The 20,380-nt window shown below is 42.2% G+C and overlaps 1 protein-coding gene across 1 annotated transcript in view; it reads left to right on the plus strand.

The window, feature by feature from the left end:
• Positions 1 to 11,227: 11,227 nt before the first annotated feature.
• The window catches only part of GLDC (glycine decarboxylase), a 98,661-nt gene continuing 89,508 nt past the window's right edge, over positions 11,228 to 20,380 (plus strand). The window contains exons 1-2 of the mRNA XM_046023674.1: positions 11,228 to 11,692; positions 12,234 to 12,312. Coding sequence (XP_045879630.1) covers positions 11,438 to 11,692; positions 12,234 to 12,312 — 334 coding nt within the window. The 5' untranslated portion in view covers positions 11,228 to 11,437. The remainder of the gene's footprint in view (positions 11,693 to 12,233; positions 12,313 to 20,380) is intronic.

The following is a 20,380-nucleotide window of genomic DNA, read 5'->3' on the forward strand; positions in this document are numbered from 1 at the left end:
TTCTCTTTTCTTTTGGATAAGTATGGCCAGAGGTTTATTGATCTTATTAATTCTTTCAAAGAAGCAGCTTCTAGTTTCATTGATCGGTTCTACTGTTCTTCCAGTTTCTATTTCATTGATTTCTGCTCTAATCTTTATTAATTCTCTTCTGCTGCTGGTTTAGGATTTATTTGATGTTCTTTCTTCAGGTTCTTTATATGTTAGGTTACCTTGTGCATTTGGGCTTTTTCTAATTTTTTGAGAAGGGCTTGGATGGCTATGTATTTCCCTCTTAGAACCACCTTTCAGTATTCCATAGGTTTTGAACTGATATGTTTTCATTTTCCTTGGCTTGCATGAATTGTTTAAATTCTTTAATTTCCTGGTTGACCCAATCATTCTTTAGCAAGATGCTATTTAACTTTCAAGTGTTTGAATTCCTTCCAGATTTCTTATTTTGGTTGAGTTCCAGTTTCACAGCATTGTGGTCTGAAAATACACAGGAAATAATCTCAATCTTTTGGTTTTGGTTGAGACCAGATTTGTGACCCAGTATATGATCTATTCTGGAGAAAGTTTTGTGTACACGCAAGAAGAATGAGTGTTCTGTTGTTTTAGGCTGGAATGTCCTGTAAAAATCTTATGAAGTCCATCTGGTCCAATGTGTCATTCAAAGCTCTTGTTTGTTTGTTGATCTTCTGCTTAGATGATCTGCCATTACTATGAATGGAGTGCTGAAGTCTCCTACTATTAATGTCTTATTATCAATATGTTACTTTATTTTGGTTGTTCCTTGGTTTATATAATTGCCTACTCCCATGTTGGGGGTATAGATAATTATAATTGTTAGATTTTCTTAACAGAGGGACCCTTTAGGTGTGATATAGTGTCCCTCTACATCTCTGACCTCAGTCTTTGCTTTAAAATCTGATTTTTCTGATATGAGGATTGCTACCCCAGCTTTCTTTTGAGGCCCATTGGGGAGATAAATAGCTCTTCATCCCCTCACTTTCAATCTGGAGATGTCTTAAGTTTCAAATTGAGTCTCTTGTAGACAGCATATGGATGGGACCTGCTTTTTTTGATTGAAACATTCAGCCCATTTACATTCAGAGTAATTATTGAAAGATATGGATTTAGTGCCCTTGTATTGCCTATAAAGTTCCTGTTTCTGTAGACTGCCTCTGTTTCTTTCTGGTATATATTACTCTTGGGCTCTCTCTCTCTCTCTCTATCTCTCTCTTTTTTTTTTAATTTCTTTTCAGCGTAACAGTATTCATTGTTTTCGCACCACACCCAGTGCTCCATGCAATACATGCCCTCCCCAATACCTACCACCTGGTTTCTCCAACCTCCCACTCCCCGCCTCTTCAAAACCCTCAGGTTGTTTTTCAGTGTCCATAGTCTCTCATGGTTCACCTCCCCTTCCAATTTCCCTCAATTCCCTTCTCCTCTCCATCTCCCCATGTCCTCCATGTTATTTGTTATGCTCCACAAATAAGTGAAACCATATGACAATTGGCTCTCTCTGCTTGACTTATTTCGCTCAGCATAATTTCTTCCAGTCCCATCTATGTTGCTACAAAAATTGGGTATTCATCCTTTCTGATGGAGGCATAATTCCATCATGTATATGGACCACATCTTCCTTATCCATTCATCCATTGAAGGGCATCTTGGTTCTTTCCACAGTTTGGTGACCGTGGCCATTGTTGCTATAAACACTGGGGTACCGATAGCCCTTCTTTTCACTACATCTGTATCTTTGGGGTAAATACCCAGTAGTACAATTGCAGGGTCATAGGGAATCTCTATTTTTAATTTCTTGAGGAACATCCACATGTTCTCCAAAGTGGCTGCACCAACTTGCATTCCCACCAACAATGTAAGAGGGTTCCCCTTTCTCCACAACCTCTCCAACACACGTTGTTTCCTGTCTTGCTAATTTTGGACATTCAAACAGTGTAAGGTGATATCTCAATGTGGTTTTTTTTTTTTAAAAGATTTTATTTTTATTTATTTGACACAGAGAGATCACAAGTAGGCAGAGAGGCAGGCAGAGAGAGAGAGGAGGAAGCAGGGTCCCCGCGGAGCAGAGAGCCTGATGCAGGGCTCGATCCCAGGACCCTGAGATCATGACCTGAGCCGAAGGCAGCGGCTTAATCCACTGAGCCACCCAGGCGCCCCTCAATGTGGTTTTAATTTGAATCTCCTTAATGGCTAGTGATGATGAACATTTTTTCATGTGTCTGATAGCCATTTGTTTGTCTTCATTGGAGAAGTGTCTGTTCATATCTTCTGCCCATTTTTTTTTATATGATTATCAGTTGTGTGTGTGTTGAGTTTGAGGAGTTCTTTATAGATCCTGGATATCAACCTTTTGTCTGTACTGTCATTTGCAAATATCTCCTCCCATTCTGTGGGTTGCCTCTTTGTTTTGTTAACTGTTTCCTTTGTAGTGCAGAAGCTTTTGATCTTAATGAAGTTCTTGGGGTCTCTCTTCACTTACAGAATCTCTCTTAATATTTCTTGCAGGCCTGGCTTGATGGTCACATGTTCTTTCAGTTTCTGTCAGTCCTTGAAGCTCTTTATCTCTCTGTCCACTCTGAATGAGAGCCTTCCTGGGTAAAGTGTTCTTGGCTGCATGTTATTCTCATTTAGTAACCTGAATACATCCTGCCAGCCCTTCCTGGCTTGCTTGAGTCTCTGTGGATAGATCTGATGTTATTCTGATGTTCCTCCCTCCATATGTAAGGAATCTCCTCTCCCTAGCTGTTCTCAGGATGTTTTCTTTGGCTCTAAGATTTGCAAGCTTCCTTATTATATGTCGGGGTGTTGATCTGTTTTAATTGATTTTGGGAGGGGTCCTCTCTGCCTCTTGGATGTGAATGCTTGTTTCCTTCCCCAGATTAGGGAAGGTCTCAGCTATGATTTGCTCAAATATACCTTCTAGCTCTCTCTCTCTCCACCCCCTTGGGGGTCCCAATAATTCTGACACTGGAATGTTTCATGGCATCACTAATCTCTCTAAGTCTTTTTTCATGGGCTGCTAGCTGCCTATCTCTGTCTTCTCAACTTCCTTCCTTTCCATCAGTTTGTCTTCAAGATCACTTATTTTCTCTTCTGTATCATTGACCCTAGCTATTAGAGTATCAAGTTTATACTGAATCTCATTCATAGCATTTTTATGATCAGCCTGACTGGATCTCATTCTGCCCTTATGCTCTTTTCAGGCCTAGTTATTAACTATATAATTGCTATCCTGAAGTCTATCTGTGACATCTTACTTATATCCATATTGATTAGCTTTGTGGCAGAGAACACTACCTTGGTTCTTTTTTGTGTGAGTTCCTCCTTCTTGTCATTCTGTCCAGGGAATGATGGTTGGGTGAATGAACAGAGTCCAAAATATCAACCATGACCCAAGCAAGATACACCCTAGCAAAATATGGCATGATTGGAAGCCATCACAGAAAAACAAAGCCAAAATGAAACACAAGAATAAAATTTTTTGAAAAGGGAGTAGGGGAAGAGGGACTATAATCTTGCAGTGTGGACAAAGCAGGGTGTTGCACTTGCTTCCTGGGTGAATTTTGTTCTGTGTGTTTGAAGACACTAAATCCCAAAACTGAAAGGAAAGTAAAACATATATATTACAAATATATATAATAAATATATATAATGTATAATATATAATATATAGACTATTATACATAATAGCATATATTATATATTTATAATATATAATGTATAATATATAATAATAAATAATATATATTTATAATATAATACATATATATGTATATACATACATATATATAGTTGAATAGAGTGAAAAAGGGACTAAAATGAAGCATGTATCTATAAATAAATAAAATGTGAAAAAGTACAGGTTAAAAAGTGACCATGAAATACAAGTTAGTATAATAAGCAACTAGTTGAAATGAGAAAAAGGTAAAAGAAAAAAAAAGGGAAAAAGCATAAGAAAAAGAGAAAAAAAAGAAAAGGAAAATTCTTCTGAAAAATAATGAGTTGTGAAGCAACACCTGGATCTCAATATACTCTTTCCCCTGTTGTTGGAATTTTATAGTCCTGTGGGATCCATAGACTTGTCATCCACCTATTTTTTCAGACTGTCTTCTGGGGGAGGGCCCTGCTGCATTGTTGCTCAGGTATCCCTGCCCGGGTGGAGATGTCCCATCCCCTATCAGGGGAATGGGCTCAACACAAACTTGGTCCTCTGTGTGGCTTTTGTTCCCTGGAAGCTTTCTGTGCCTCTCCAGAGGATCAGAACAAACATGGCTGCAGCCAAACCTCTGGGCCAGAACAGAAAGATCACTGTCTGCCCTCTTTAATAAACCCTTCAGGACAAACAGTCTGCACTTCTGTATGAGCCAAAAACTGCAGCCTCCTGCAGTGAGTGCTGCTGCAACTCCCTCAGAGGTAGTCCCAGGGGCCTGGGAGTGCCACTGCCCTTTGTAAATCTAAAACCAGGAATGGGGGCACCTGGGTGGCTCAGTGGGTTAAAGCCTATGCCTTAGGCTTGGGTCGTGATCCCAGGGTCCTGGGATCGAGCCCTGCATCGGGCTCTCAGCTCAGCAGGGATCCTGCTTCCTTCTCTCTCTCTCTCTGCCTGCCTATGATCTCTGTCTGTCAAATAAATAGATAAAATCTTAAAAAAAATAAAATAAAACCAGGAGTGGCTGGCTGCAGGCTTGCAGTCCTAGATCATGGCTGGGTGCTGACCTAATGTCCTTTCTGGGCCACTACCACCCTGCAAGCTTTTACCTGGTGGTGGGTGCAGGCTCCAGTCTTTCTTAGGCTGCTCAGGAAAAGAGGGATTACTGCCCTGCCAGGCTCATGGTTTATGGCACCCTCCTGGGCTCACTGACCATAACCTGCTTGCCAGCTCCACTGCTAGGGCACTGTACCGGTTCAAGCATCCCTGTTCACTCTGTGACTCATCGGATCCCCAGACCACAATGCCCTATCTAGAATTCTGTCTTTTCACTTCCAGAGTCCCTTTCAGAAAGGGATGTCTTCTCTAGAGCAGATTTCTAAGGGTTCTGATTTTGCACTCCAGTGTTATATCACTGTCCAGGAGCCAACATATGGAGGCTCCTTCCCCCTTCCGTTTATCTTCTGATACCTCCCCACAGATTCATGACTCTGCATGTTCTATCTTGCAAAAAGCAGTCGCTTTCCTGCTTGTAGAGATCCAGATATATATTCTTACATCTCAGGCTGATTTGTGTGTTCAAAATGATTTGACAGATATCCAGCTAAATTCTGGGGACCAGTTGAAATGGGGTCTCCTACCCCCCAATCTTGCCTCCCTCTCCCTCTGGCTTTTAAAAAGATTTTATCTCTTGGGGCACCTGGCTCACTCTGTGGGTAGAGCATGTGACTGTTGATCTTGCGGTTGTAATTCTGAGCCCCACATTGGGAAGTGATTATTTTAAAATAAAATCTTTTTTTTCAAAGATTGATTGATTGATTGATTGATTTACTTTTGAAAGAGAGAGCACACATGCAAGTGAGCGGGAGGGGCAGAGGGAGAGGCAGAGAATCCCAAGCAGACTCCAGCCTGGATTGCAGAGCCCAATGTGAGACTCAGTCTCATGACTGAGATCATGATCTGAGCCAAATCCAAGAGTTGGTTGCTTAACCAACTGAGCCACACAAGTGCCCCAACAATAAAATCTTTAAAAAATATTTTCATTTTTTTCCTCGGTTTTCTTTAGTCTGAATATGGTATGCCTAAGTGTTGTTGTATTTCTCTTGCATAGTGTGTTCTCTGATCTTCCTGTGATTTTTGTGTTTAATTTTTGAAAGTTTTCTTATTATTACTTCAAAAATTTCCTTTACTTTCTCTTTTTCCTCCTCCTAATATTCTAGTTATGCACCTTTTGAAATTCTCCCATAGTGCTTGGATGTTCTGATCTTGTTTTTGTTTTTGTTTTTGTTTTTGCTTTTTCATTCTGTTTTCTTCTTCTGAATTTCAGTTTGGGAGAGCTCTATTGACTTATGTTTGCATTCACTAATTCTTTCCTCAGCTGTGTCAAGTCTACTCATCATCACTTAGAAGGCATTCTTCATGTCTGTTATAGTGTTTTGATTTCTATCATTTCCTTTTGATAATTTCTTGGAGTTTCCATCTCTCTGCTTACATTGCCCATCTGTTCCTACAAATCATCTAGTTTTTCTACCAGAGTTTTTAACACGTTAATCATAATTATTTTAAATTCCTTGTCTGATGATTTCTACATCTGTATCATATGTGAGTTTGATTCTGATGATTTATGTCTCTTCAAACTGCTTTTTTCTTGACATTTTGCATGTCTTGTAATTTTTTTGTTGAAAGCTGAACATGATTTTTGTGTGATAAGAACTGAGGTAAATAGGGTTTTAGTGTGAAGACTGATGCTAGTTTGGCTAGGGTTGTATTGTGTTTAATGTTTGCTGTAGCTATAGTGACAGAGGCTTCCAGTTCCTCTAGTGTCCTTGTTTATCTTTCCCCCGTTGCTTGTAGGATTCCATAGTAGTCTTCTTCAGAGACAGCCTGTGTCTGGCAGCAATTTTAGTTGTTTCATTGGAGTCCTATTTATGTGGTGGTGTGTTGTGGTAGAGAAGTGGTTTCTAATGTTCCAGTTAAGTATAGGCCTATGTCTTGGGCTGTGAACCTCCAACTGTATCTTCCATGATATAGCTCTCTCACCCCCACCCCACCTCATACTCCTTTCCTTGGCTGCAGGGTTCCCAATCTATTCCCTCGAAGCACTAAACCTAGTTGAATTTTTTTCCTCCACTATGTGAGATAAGGAGGCTGGAGGAGGCTGGAGTGGGAGGAATTCCCTTCCCTAGCTTAGATAAACTCGGGAAGTCCTTTTCTTTGGAGAATAATTCTTTGTTGTGAAGATGGCTGCTCTGGACATATTTCACAGTGATTATTCTTTTCCTTTTCCTACCAGTGCTAGGGGTGGATATTTCTTGGATTTTTACCCTCACTGTGGTGGAGCTCCTAGAGGTAAAGTCCATGAAAGTGTGGACCCCACTAAAACTGTAGCTCCCAGAAGTTTCTCCCTCTCAAGTTAGTCCACAGTCAGCACCCAATGATCCATCATAATTATCATTACATATTCCTACCAGTTTCTAACTCTAGCAGCTTCTGCTCTAGGCAAGCAAATCTTGGCTATGTCTCTTTGGATGAGCCTGTCTTACCAGATTTCAAGGTGGCATTTTGTCCTGCAATGTCAGTTTTCAGAGGTGTCCCAAAGTCGTTGATTTTTAGTTTATCCAGCTTTTTCTTGTTGTAAATACAGAAGTGATGACATTCATGCTCTTTACGTATTGGAACTGAAGGCAGAAGTTCTAAATCTCCATTTATAATCAAACTTCCATAACATCCCACTACAATTAATGGACCAGAGTAGTTTGTTCTGGATCTGCAGAATTTAGCATTATCTTGGAACCAGGTTCTAGTAACTGCCCAAAGTTTGGGTATTTTCCTTTCCTTGGAGTATTAGTCAGTGTTCTCCAGAAAAACAGAATCAATACTATATATATAGATATAGATATCTATATATACATATAGATTTATATATATCTCAAAAGAAGTTTTAAGAAAATGGCTCCTGTTGGGACACTTGGGTGGTTCAGTCAGATAAGTGGCTGCCTTTGGCTCAGGTCATGGTCCTAGGATCCTGGAATTAAGTTCCATGTCCGGCTCCCTGCTCAGGAGGGAGTCTACTTCTCTCTCTGTCTGCCACTCCCGCTGCTTGTGTGCTCTCCCTCTCTCTGACAAATAAATAAATAAAATCTTTAAAAGAAAGAAAGAAAGAAATTAATTGAGGCTGCCAAGTCCAAAATCTGCATTAGCATGCTAGCAGGCTGGAGACATAGAGAAGAGCTAATGCTATAGTTCATGTCTAAAGATTATTACGGAAGAGCCAGTATTAAATCCAAAGGCTGCCTGTTGCAGAATTTCCCCTTGCTTAGGGGAGATCAGTTTTTTGTTCTGTTCAGACCTTCAGCTAATTGGATAAGGCTCACCCACTTTTGGAGGAGGTCAATCTGCTTTCCTCAAAGTCCACTGATTCAAATGTTAATGTCAACCAAAAGCATTTTCACGGGAACACCAGAATAAGGTTTGACTCTACATATCTGGGCATTGTGGCCGTTTAACCATCACACTTGATAAATGGCCACAGGTATCTTTAGGGGAGTTTAGGAAGAGGATTTTTAGTGTATATGTATAGCAGAGTTATAAGATCTTTTCTCAGGTGTTCTTTTTTAAGATTTCCTTCATTTGGGAGGCTCTGGGTCTATAAACTGGCTAAAGAAAACTACTTGAGAGGCTGTGTCTTTATTTGGGTGACATATCAAATTTTGGTTCACCAGATTAAGGAAGATTTTCTTGGGTTAGTCATTAATTAGCACCAAAGATCCTTGTGGATCAAGCCTGACTAGTTACTACTCTGACTCCGCTGCCCTTTACAGCAAACTTGCCTGCTTTTCTCTGTTTTCTAGTACTGCCACTGGCCCTACCACTCTGGGACTCTATCATTACCACTGAAAACAAGGAGCGCATTTCAACAGTGGTATCTTCTACCATCATCTCATATATGCAGACACAGAAAATACGGGTTGTTTTTTTTTAAGAATACTACTACTGTATTTAAGAATACAACTAGGGTTGAAGAGTACATTGCACATGATGAAACCCCAAGAGGGACATTCTGACAACTAGAGGAAATGTAGGAAGAGTTGTGTGGAAGGATCCAGTCCCTCTTGGCTTCTGGTTTGGGTGTGATTTGTAAATACCTTGTCCCTGCAGCTAAAGAAGTTAAGAGACTTTTTTTAGAGTGGTTGAGCTCTCTAGTTCTCCGAATTATCATTTTATCCTGTAAATTCTCTAGGGCACCTGGAAGCCACAGGCCCTCCCTATAGTCCTTGTAGATATTATTCACACCACAAAGGTCTATGGCAACTAGTTCATCTAACAAAGACGTCTCTTCAATAGTTACTTAATTCCCCATGATATGGGGAATTAAGTAACTGTTTCCATTTCATGACAAGACTATCATTATCTAATTTTCCACTAGCGACAGTGTTATCATGTACTTCAAACAGAACCAGGTCAGACAGTTAATCACAGATTCCTGTCTTTGAGGCTTAATTTCTTAAAGCTACTTTTTGTCTCTGTTACAGGCTCTCCTAAGATTTATTTAGAAAACATGGAGTATTTCAAACAGAGGAGGATTAAAATGCCAGGAATAGGTGGATATAAAACCAGTGAAAGAACTGCAAGAGCAAAAAACAGAGTAGATAGACCACCACTATCTTCAGGTAAACCACTGAAGTTCAATGAGAAATTTCTGCTGCCTCCTATGTTGGAAAACCAAAGGACATTTCCACTGAGGGACACAGCTGCCCTGCTGTACCAGCGTGGGTGGCTGGTAAGAAAGCACTCCATGTCTGCTGTCAGAGAAATAAGAAAATGATTTCTGCTATCCCATTTTCTAGTCCTCACAAAAGTCTATCTTGTTGATAGAAGATTAATAATACCCAGAACCCTGGAGCCAAAGGAATCTGGTAATTATAGTTCTCTGCCTTCTAGTCCCTGTGATACACAGAGTGTACTAGACAGGAATAGGGATGGGATCCCACACTGAGGGTATCTCTCAACTTTTATGAAGGCTGTAATTTCCATTCCAAATGAATGAAAACCTCAAAGACATTCAAACCAGCCCTTCTAGCTCACCACTGTCCCTGCTTGCCAGATGCACACATTTTGCTTACTGTTTTGTTTTATAGTTTCCGCCTCTTTGCCTAGTCTATGTGCCTGTCAGCTACAGAACCGAGAATGTACAGAGGATGATTGAAGGAGGAAGCTTAGAGGAGAAAAGAACAGGTTCTACTTATCTGTAGTCTAAGTGATGTTCTGATGACTTTTGGCCAGTCTTATTTTCCTTATATTAGGACAATCGAAAGTTCATTCTTTGTTGTTGTTTTTTTTTTAAGATTTTATTTTTCAGTAATCACCACACTCAGCGCTGGCTAGAACTCACAACCCTGAGATCAAGAGTCAGATGCTGTACAGACTGAGCCAGCCAGGTGCCAGAAAGCTCACTTTTTAAAAAAGATTTATTTATCTATTTTGGAGAGAAAGTGTATGAGGCTGGTGGAGGGAGGGTGCAGTGGGAGGGAGAGAGAAACTTTAGCAGACTCAGCGCTCAGCGCCAGCTGAAGTGGGGCTCCATCTCACCCTGAGATCAGACCTAGGCTGAAAGCAAGAGTAGCCTCTTGACTAACTGCATCACCCGGGTGTCCCTTCAAAGTTCATTCCTTTTTTTTTTTAAGACTCTACCTATTTGACACAGAGAGATCACAAGTAGGCAGAGGGGCAGGAGGGGGTGGGGGGAAGCAGGCACCCCGCTGAGCAGAGAGCCTGATGCAGGGGCTGGATCCCAGGACGCTGGGATCATGACCTGAGCTGAAGGCAGAGGCTTTAACCCACTGAGCCACCCAGGCACCCCTTCAAAGTTCATTCTTGATAAAAATGTCAAGAGATAGTTGGAGAACTTAGAGGTACACAATTTTCTAACTAAGATGATAGTGCAAAATATATACCTCAATATCTTTTGCATTCCCTCCCTCCCCACCTTATGTATGGGGAGAGATAGAGAAAGAGAGAGAAGTGATTCAAGCCTACTGTTGGGACAGTTCTTTCAATGCATAATCTCTTTAAACCCATCCAGCTGTGAGTTGAAAAAACCTGAAGCTCAGAGGTTGAGTAACTTGCCCACAATCATAACTATAAAAAAAACTTTCATCTGCCCATATGGATTTCCATGAAATATAGGAACGAGACCCTAAAATTAATTAATGGAAACTAATTATTTGAGCCTTGCTTCTCTATCAGAATCATCTTTCATTTCAGCTGAGTTCCCCAAGCACTTCGCCCACAGCTGTGCAGCCGGATCCCGCGCCAGTGCGGTCCCAGACCTTAACCCCAAGCGCATGGATCGCCCTGGTCTTCGCGTGAGCCAGAGACGGAGTAAGAGTGACTGAGGATGGCAGGCTCTGGGCCAGGAGCAAGACTGCCAAGGGCCGGAGACATGAGTAGGGGAGGGGGCGGGACGGCTTGTGCCCCGCCCCTGCCCCTCTGTCCACTCCCATTGGCAGAGCCTTTCCTGGCCCCATCCCACCGCCCGCCTGCAGGGCAACGCTTAAAGTGTGCGGAGCAGGTGCCTCGCGTGGAGCAACAACTTTGCGCGCGTGTTCAGGCTGAGCGCTGCGTCCATTCACTGCCCGCGAGCGTGCATCCGTCTCTTCAGCCGGTGGCCCAACGAGAAGGGGCTCCAGGCAGAAGGCAGCAGCCACCTGGCTGCGACCAGAAGAGGCCGACAGCGCGGCTGACCCTCGCGGGCCGAGGCAGGGGACTGTGGCCGCGACCATGCAGACATGCGCCAGGGCCTGGGGGCTGCGTTTGGGCTGTGGAGTCGGGGGCGGCCGCCGCCTGGCTGGAGGCAAGGGACTGCTCTGGGTGCCGCGGGGCCGTGACAGCAGTAGCTGCGGCGGGGAGAGCAGCAGGGCTGGGGACTCGCGCCTCCTCGAGCGCCTTCTGCCCAGACACGACGACTTCGCTCGGAGGCACATCGGCCCTGGGGACAAAGACCAGAGGGAGATGCTACAGGCCCTGGGGCTGGCGGTAAGGACCCCACCCGGCCTTCTAGGGCCTCCTCCCATCCTGCCCTGTTTCTGTCAGCGGGGCCTCTCGGCCCCGCCCGGAACTCTGCTTTGCTCCGCGTGGGACGGGCTCCCGGGTCTGGGGCCCTGGCATGGAAGCGAGCCCGCGAGTTCGGTACCTGTGCCCCAGCCTTCTCTCACCCATTTACTTTCTCCGCCCGCTCTTCGCGCCTCAGAACCTTACGTTTTTCAACCCAACTCGCCCTACTGATGAACCCTAACTTTGCAAAAGGAGGACCTCCTGGTTTATCCTATTATCTCCGGTTGCTGGCTGAAATCAAACCTGGAGTGGTCGAATCACTAACCGAATTCATTTGCTTTCCTCCAAGTGATTTCTGGTTTGCTCAGTTGCTCTTTTCTCTTAAAAAAAGAAACCGTAATTAGGCGATTTAAATGAGGTTCCCACAAGCCTTTGTAGATGCAAAACACAGAGGTGACTCTTTTTAACTCCCGAAGCACTTTCCTCTCCCTTTAGTGTTCATGAACTTCTGTTTTAATTTTAGAGCATTGATGAACTGATTGAGAAGACGGTCCCCGCCAGCATCCGCTTGAAAAGACCCTTGAAAATGGAAGACCCTGTTTGTAAGTTGCCGGGAAGACTCCCTTAGACTCCGCTTGCTTTGACCTATTTGTCTTCTATGGTCTCTGAAAATACAGCTCTGGGTTAGGATTGCCCAGGACTGGAAATATGTTTATTAAAATAAAACAGCGGCAGGAGACGGTGGAATATTTAGTTCCTGGAGCAGTCAGTTTTGTACCCTAGGTTGGAGTCCATGGCTCGCCTTTCTAGGTTTTTATCTAGGCGCCGCAAACTTCCCATCGGAAGGCAGTGCCCAAACGCGTATGCAGGACTCCCCACTTCCCAGGCAACCATCCCACACCTCGGTTCTCATATCCTTTGGGTTGAGAAGTGTCATCACCTCTGTGCAAGTCAGGATACTCTGAAGGGAAAAAGGAACTGCCAATATCATAGAACTACGGAAGTGGCAAAAACGGGAGGAGATGTAAACTGTCCTCCTAGCCCAATTTTCTTTATAGGACTGCAGTTTCACATTGTTTACTTATCTCAGGTCCAGTTTCATTATTTATGCATAGTTTAAGGCAGCAAGGTAAAATGATTTTTGTAGAGAAACATGCAAATAAGATTTGTGCTTGGTTGAAAAAGCTTAGTTTGCTTATAGAATTAGAATTTTGGTATACATTTAAATCTCTTTAATAATCTGAAGACTAACTTTCAGAGGTATTATTTAAAGATTTTATTTACTAAGTGAGAGCGTGAGAGTGAAAGTGAGAGCGAGCGAGCAAGGGAGAGAAAGCAGGCATGAAAGTCAGGGAGGGCCAGAGGGAGAAGCAGACTCCCTGCAGAGCAGGCAGTTCTTCATCCTGGGACTTGAGGATCATGACCTGAGCTGAAGACAGTCACTTAACCAACTGAGCCACCCAGTCACCCATTATTTTTATGTGAGCACTTGACTTTCATGGACTTAGGCATGAGTTCATATGTCAAAGGATTAGTCAGGCAGAGCTGAAGAGCACTCTCCCTCTCTCTCAACAGGAAAGAATTCTTTTGGGGGTTATCTGGTTGTGAATCATAGAGATGCTGTCTCTTACACTTTTATTGGAGTCAGGTGAAGAGAGGGTACTTTGTTTTGTTTTAGGTTTTAGGACAGAAAGGATATATAGATGGCAGACTTCATTTTTCTAAAGATTTTATTTATTTGTTTGTTTATTTAAGAGGGGGGCGCATTGCGTGCAATCCAAGAGAGGAGCAGAGGGAGAGGGACAGGCAGACTCTGCTCTGAGTGCAGAACCCAGCTGGGGGTTGGATCCTGCAACCCTGAGAGGAACCTGAGTGGAAATCAAGAGTCAGTTGCTTAACTGACTCAGCCACTCAAGTGGCCCAAACTTTATTTTGTTTTAAAATAGACAACTTGAGGGGTGCCTGGGTGGCTCAGTGAGTTAAGTGTCTGACTTTTGATTTCCACTCAGGTCACAGTCTCAGGGCCTTTGAGATCAAGCCCTGAGTCAGGGTCCCGACCTGGGTGTGGACTCTGCTTAAGATTCTCTCTCCCTCCGCCCCTTCCCCCCTCCAAAAAAAGGGGCAAAGAAACAACTTGAGATATGAAGCCAGTCCAACTCCAGTGGTCTAATGTAACTCAAGCTATTATGAGGAGTGCTTCCCTGATTGGTTTCAAATCTGAACCATTTCTTCTGCCAACAGGGATCTTGCCTTTCAAATAAAATCTGCACATTTTGTTCAGTTGAACTGATTGAGACCTAGGGATAGTTGGAAGCTTTATCTGTTTCAATTTTAGGAAATGATAATACTAATTTGCTGGACATTTAAAAAGTGAAGAGTTATATATGTTTTTTTTTTTTTTAAAGATTTGTTTATTTATTTTAGGGAGGAAGGGGCAAAGGAAGAGAGAGAAAGAGAGAAACTCAAGCAGACTCCATAACATAGGGCTTGGTCTGACAACCCTGAGGTCACAACCTGAGCTGAAACCAAGAGTTTGTTGCTTAACCATTATACCACCCAGGTGCCTCAAGAGTTTTACATATATATACGCATTAGATTTATTTATTTATTTATTTATTTATTTATTTTTTATTTATTTATTTTTTATTTATTTATTTTTGAGAGAGAGTGAGTGAGCAGGGAGAGGGGCAGAGGGAAAGAAACTCAAGCAGACTGAGTGGGGAGCCCAACTTGAGGCTTGATCCCACAATGCTGAGATCCTGACCTGAACTAGAATTAAAAGCCAGATGCTTAACCCACTGAGCCACCCAGGCACCCCCCCCCCCCAAATTGTATATATACTTAATATTTTTAAAATTCATTTATTTGACAGACAGAGATCACAAGTAGGCAGTAAGGCAGGCAGAGAGGGAGAGGGGGAAGCAGGCTCTCCGCTGAGCAGAGAGCTGGACAGGGTGCTCAATCTTTGGACCCTGAGATCATGACCCGAGCCAAAGGCAGAGGCTTAACCCACTGAGCCACCCAGGTGCCCCTCCAAATTGTATATTTTTAAAGCAAGCATTAGGTAATGCCTTTCTGAGACTTTCAAAAGTCAGAAAATGTTTAGGTCAGCCCTTTTCACAGTCTACTCTAAAATAGATGTTCTTTAAGAGCATTAGCGCCTAAGAGACTTGTCAAAATTGTCTGTCTAAAAAAAAAAGTTCATCTACTCATTTCCAGCTGAATAATGTGAACTTCGGGGGATTCCATTTTTCCTTTCTCATTGGAACCAAGCTCCTGATAAGTAATATGCAGCTTACTTATAAACTTTAAACCCAGTGGCTTCTGTGAGTTTTGGGGCTGGGTCCCTCCAGTTATTCTGAGGTGACTTAGAGAAAATATTGCACAGTCAGGAGGTCTCCCTGCCACCAACCCTGCCACTTCCTTGCCTTGAGTGGACTGGCTCTCCAACAAGGCTTGCTTCTTGCAAGAGTGAGGTCTGGTTGGGGTAAGTACAGAATGTGTCAGAAAGGCATCAATGTTTTACCAAAGTGTGCACGTGTCATAGTTAATGAATGTTCTCCACATGGAGAGAACAAATTGGTCCATGTAACTTCTCGTAGTAGTATTTCTGTAGCAGAGCCGCATTATCCAAATGGTTTAATGTTGAATGCTTGTGTTCTGTTGTAGTTAGAGAGGAATTCTGGATCTAATATTTGTTCACTGTATACACAGGAAACTGGGAAGAGCTAGTTAGTTACATGAGTCTTAAATGCCCTCATTGCTGAGTAAAAAGAAGACTGAGAGCTGTAAGTACCATGGAGATACTTGGATTAGTTCTTACACATAATTTAATAATCTCAAACATTTATGCAGGGCTTACCCTGTACTGGGCACTTTTAAGCGTGCCTTTTTTCTTTCTTTCTTTTTTTTAAAAAGATTTTATTTATTTATTTGACAGACAGAGATCACAAGTAGGCAGAGAGGCAGGACCCTGGGATCATGACCAGAGCCCAAGGCAGAGGCTTTAACCCACTGAGAACCCAGGCGCCTCAAGCGTGCTTTTTCATGTGTTAATTTAGTCCTAAGTGCAACTTTTTGAGGTAAATACCATTTTCTGTTCTAAAGATAAAGATATCATGGCATACAGAGGATATGTTATGACTTGCAGTGGAGACAGAATTTGACCCAGGCAGCCTAACTCCACTGTCCACCCTCCAACCACTAGTTTAAACCACTGTCTTCATTGTTTACAGTTATGCACAAACCCAGTTATACCAGATTCCCCCTGCCATTACCAACAGCTCTGGTGGAAATGCAGTGGCATGCAGAGAGCACAGATGTGGGAATAGCCAGCCACAAGCAGGGAGAGGGAAGAGGTCACAGGTGCAGGACTAGGGTTTGGGTATTGAAGGATGAGTAATGATGCTCTGCTGGGCAAGGCTGGTGGAAGGTGCTACAGGTAAAGGGACCATTACGTACAGGACAATGACATGACAGAATCAAGAAAGTACAGATGATTCATCTATCATGAAGATGCTCCCCTCCCCTAGGACATTTAAGTGCTTTGAAAGAATACCTTATAAGTTGGCTTCTCAGCAAATCATGCTTCAAAGAAATAAGGAAAGCTACTCGATTCAAAACCCTGTTGTCATCCTGTTCAAGTGAATCCACCCTCTCTCACCCACATACAGACATAAAAAAAAAAGAAAGAGAAAAAAGGAGCATTTATTTCCCTGGATGGGCCATGTTGCTTGATTTTAGCTTTCTTTTTTTATTACCTTTTCCTAGATTTTCTACAATGACTATATATTTATTTTGTAATTACTACCAAATTTAAAAGTACTTTATGAACCAACTCAGTCACTTTTAGCTATGGTATGCCTTAAACTGTGTAGTATTTTCAGTGAAGTCATCTCAAGCTAACTAGACTGAATTAGCTCATAACTTCACAGAAGCTGCAGGGTTTAAAGTTTACACAAAATTGCACGTTGCTTATTGTGAGAGTGCTTAGGTAGAGAGAGGAGAAACTTACTCCTCTAACATTCAGATTATTCAGCCAGAACCAAGCAGCTGAGCTGTCACAATGAAACTTCTGATGAACTTGTGGGAACTTAATGTTCGCCACATCGTTTAGAGTGGTGTTTAATAAATGGTTAATAAAGGGGACGTTGTGTAATGTAGCTGCAGGTGGTGATTATGTCATCTAAGTTGGGTTGGGCACTCTCCTGCACTGACCCCAAGTACACCTAAACAAAACAGCTGTTCCCCAGACTGTGGATGTCAGGTGTCTTTCGGCTGAATGGTATCTATCCTTGGGTTTTGCGTGTAGACTCTTCTAAGTTTGTTACAAGGCTTTCCCTTGGCTTATTCCTGACCAGGTTTCTGGCTTAATATTAATTATTTTGTCTTTAGGATAATACCAATGGATTTTCCTTATATGTTTTCCTTACATATGAAAATAAATGAAAACCAGCCAAAAGAGAAAAGTTAAGACTATTTATTCTGAACTTATTGTATGAAGGGAGTCAGACTTTTGTTTTGGCAGAGGAATGAGAAAGCCTTATAGTGAAATAAAGGAAGGACTTCAGAAATGCCCATGCATGCCTATTGGCATGCAGAAGATGTGGGGGTGGGGCGCAAGTAGAAACAGGGGATCCTGTGTGATTGGTTAAGGATGCATATTTAGGGGCTCCTGGGTGGCTCAGTGGTTTAAGCCTCTGCCTTCTGCTCAGGACATGATCTCAGGGTTCTGGGAGCGAGTCCCACATCGGGCTCTCTGCTCAGCAGGGAGCCTGCTCCCCTTACCCCGCCCCTGCCTGCCTCTCTGCCTACTTGTGATCTCTCTTTGTCTGTCAAATAAATAAAATCTTTTTTTCAAAAAGGATACATATTTGGCTTTATATGGTTGGTCCTATATTGGAAGCCAAGGCCAAACTTCAGCAAGCTGTCAATTATTAATCAAGTCCTGGCCAATAATTTTTTTTAATATTTTATTTATTTATTTGACAGAGAGAGAGGTCACAAGTAGGCAGAGAGGCAGGCAGAGAGAGAGGGAGAAACAGGCTCCCCACTGAGCAGAGAGCCCGACGCGGGGCTCGATCCCAGGACCCTGAGCCCATGACCTGAGCCGAAGGCAGAGGCTTAAACCACTGAGCCACCCAGGCGCCCCCCTGGCCAATAATTTTGGTCCACTACTATATATGTTATTGTGCTGGATTGTCACTGAAGATAGCAATTTGGCGTTCTGCAAGTCTAACTTAAGCAGGCTGGCTTCTGGTATTTTAGAAAGAAGTGTTGGTTTCTTGAGCAGGTTGCTGCAGGTTGTGGGTGAAAGTTACATGGTAATAATATGGTCTAGCCATTGTCTGTTTGTGTATTCAGTCTCACAATAGAATCTGTCTTGTCCTTAGATTTTTGTCATTAATTCTTTTTAGGTAGACAGCTGCTAATCTGAGTGATATCTTGGACAGTGGGTCTATTGCCTGAATTGCTAAATGTTCATTGACCATCTAGTATGTGCAAAGCACTGTGAGGAAAAATAGGTGAATAAACATAATCACCATCCTTGAGAAGCTTATGTCAGAAAGTTTAAAAGTCCCAGGTGCTGTAAGAACTATGGATAAATGCTGAGTGCTCAGAAATGTGAAGTTGGGAGAGAAATAGGGTTTCTGAAACAATGTAAAGAGTTAGAAGCAAAAGCAATTATCTTTACATTGACTGTTTTTTTGGTGTGTATATAAGGAAAAAATGCAAAGAAATAAAGATAGTATCTTCACAGGGAAAAAAAGGCAAATACAACATGACAAGCACAATTAGGGAAGTATTTTAGTATTGTTGGCATCTCATCATTGATGGAATCTTATCAGAATACTTACACTGTCATCATTTGGGGATTCTGGTGTATGTTCAGTTCAATCAACAAAGCAATTCTTCAACCAGGTGTTTTACAAATTCAACTCAATTCTGACACTATCTACCTGGAGATAGCATCAGATCCTACAGGGTAAGGGCTTGGTTCCATGAAACTGTCCCCTCTTTAGATGCCAATCCCAAGTCCACCTGTGCTTCTGACCGACAAGCTATATTTTGGAGGTTTCCACAACCCCATCCTTGAGTCTGATTAATTTGCTAGAGCAGCTCACAGAGCTCAGAAACATTTCCATGTTTGTCAGTTTATTTTAAAGGATGTTATAAAAGATACAGATGAATCACCAGATGAAGAGGTACATAAGGTGAGGTTCATAAGGGTTTTGAGCACAGGAGCTTCTTTCCTGTGGGACTTGGGGTTCACCACCCTCCTGGCATGTGGATGCATTAGCCATCCCAGAAGATCATCAAATCTTGTTGTTCAAGAGTTTTTATAGAGCATAATCTGTATTTTCCCATCCCAACCTGTTTCCTTCCCAGAGGTCTGTGGGGTGAGGCCAACAAAGTTCCAACCCTCTAATTAGTAGGTTTTTCTTGGTCTTTCTAGCCAGCCCTATCCTGAGGCTATGTAGGGCACCACTCTAAATCACTTCATTAGCATAAGACCAGGTGTGATCAGAAAGGCTTTAAAAAAAATTATTTATTTGAAAGAGAGAAAGAGTGCACCCCTCAAAGGGCTTCTTATGAATAACAAAAGAATCCTACTGTTCAAATTCCAAAGACCATATATATATATAATATATTTTTTACTATACCACAGTGACATTTCAGTTAAATGGTGGAGGCATATCCCAATAGAAGTGGAGAAATGAAAACAATAATCTTAAAAGATGCACCCTTGGAGTGCCTGGGTGGCTCAGTGGGTTAAAGCCTCTGCCTTTGGCTCAGGTCATGATCCCAGGGTCCTGGGATCGAGCCCCTCATTGCGCTGTCTGCTCAGCGGGGAGCCTGCTTCCCCCTCTCTCTGCCTGACTCTCTGCCTACTTGTGATCTCTCTCTCTGTCCAATAAACAAATAAAATCTTAAAAAAAAAAGATGGTACCCTAAAATAATCATTTTTCCCTTCTTTTTAAAGTAAGAATTCAAACTTGGTATCTCAGTCTTTATAAGTTATCATTTTTAGCATTGAAATGTTTTGGGGGTGCCTGGGTGTCTCAGTCAGTTAAGTGTCTGACTCTTTATTTTAGCTGAGGTCATGATCTCAGGGTTGTAAGATTGAGCCCCACGTTGGGCTCTGTGCTTGGTGTGGAGTCTGCTTGAAATTTTCTCTCCCTCTCTTTCTGCTCTTGCTATCTCTCTCTGTGTGTGTGTGTCTTTCTTTCAAATAAGTAAATAAATCTTTAAGATTTTAAATAAATCTTTAAGAAATAATAAAATGTTTTAGACTTCCTTCTTTTTTGACATATGAAGGATACAAACATGTAAACATAGTGAACAAATAAAATAGGTCCTGTGATGGGGACAAAGAACATGAAATGTAAAACCAACTTTCCCCCTCTCCATCTTGATTCCAAAGGATCATGGAATTTATCCAGTATCATCAAATACATTTTATATAAATGAGGTTACTTCTTTAATATTAATTTAAAAACTGACTTTTCTGGGGGGAGGAAGCTATTTTATCTATTATCTCTTGTTGTATAAGAAATTAACTGCAACATTCTGTGACTTAAAACAACCCTGAACATTTATAATCCTCACCATTTCTGTGGGTCAGGAATCCAGGAGCAGCCAAGCAGGATGGTTCTGGCTCAGAGTCTT

This window comes from Meles meles, chromosome 11 (genome assembly GCF_922984935.1).
Source record: "Meles meles chromosome 11, mMelMel3.1 paternal haplotype, whole genome shotgun sequence".
NCBI lineage: Eukaryota > Metazoa > Chordata > Mammalia > Carnivora > Mustelidae > Meles > Meles meles.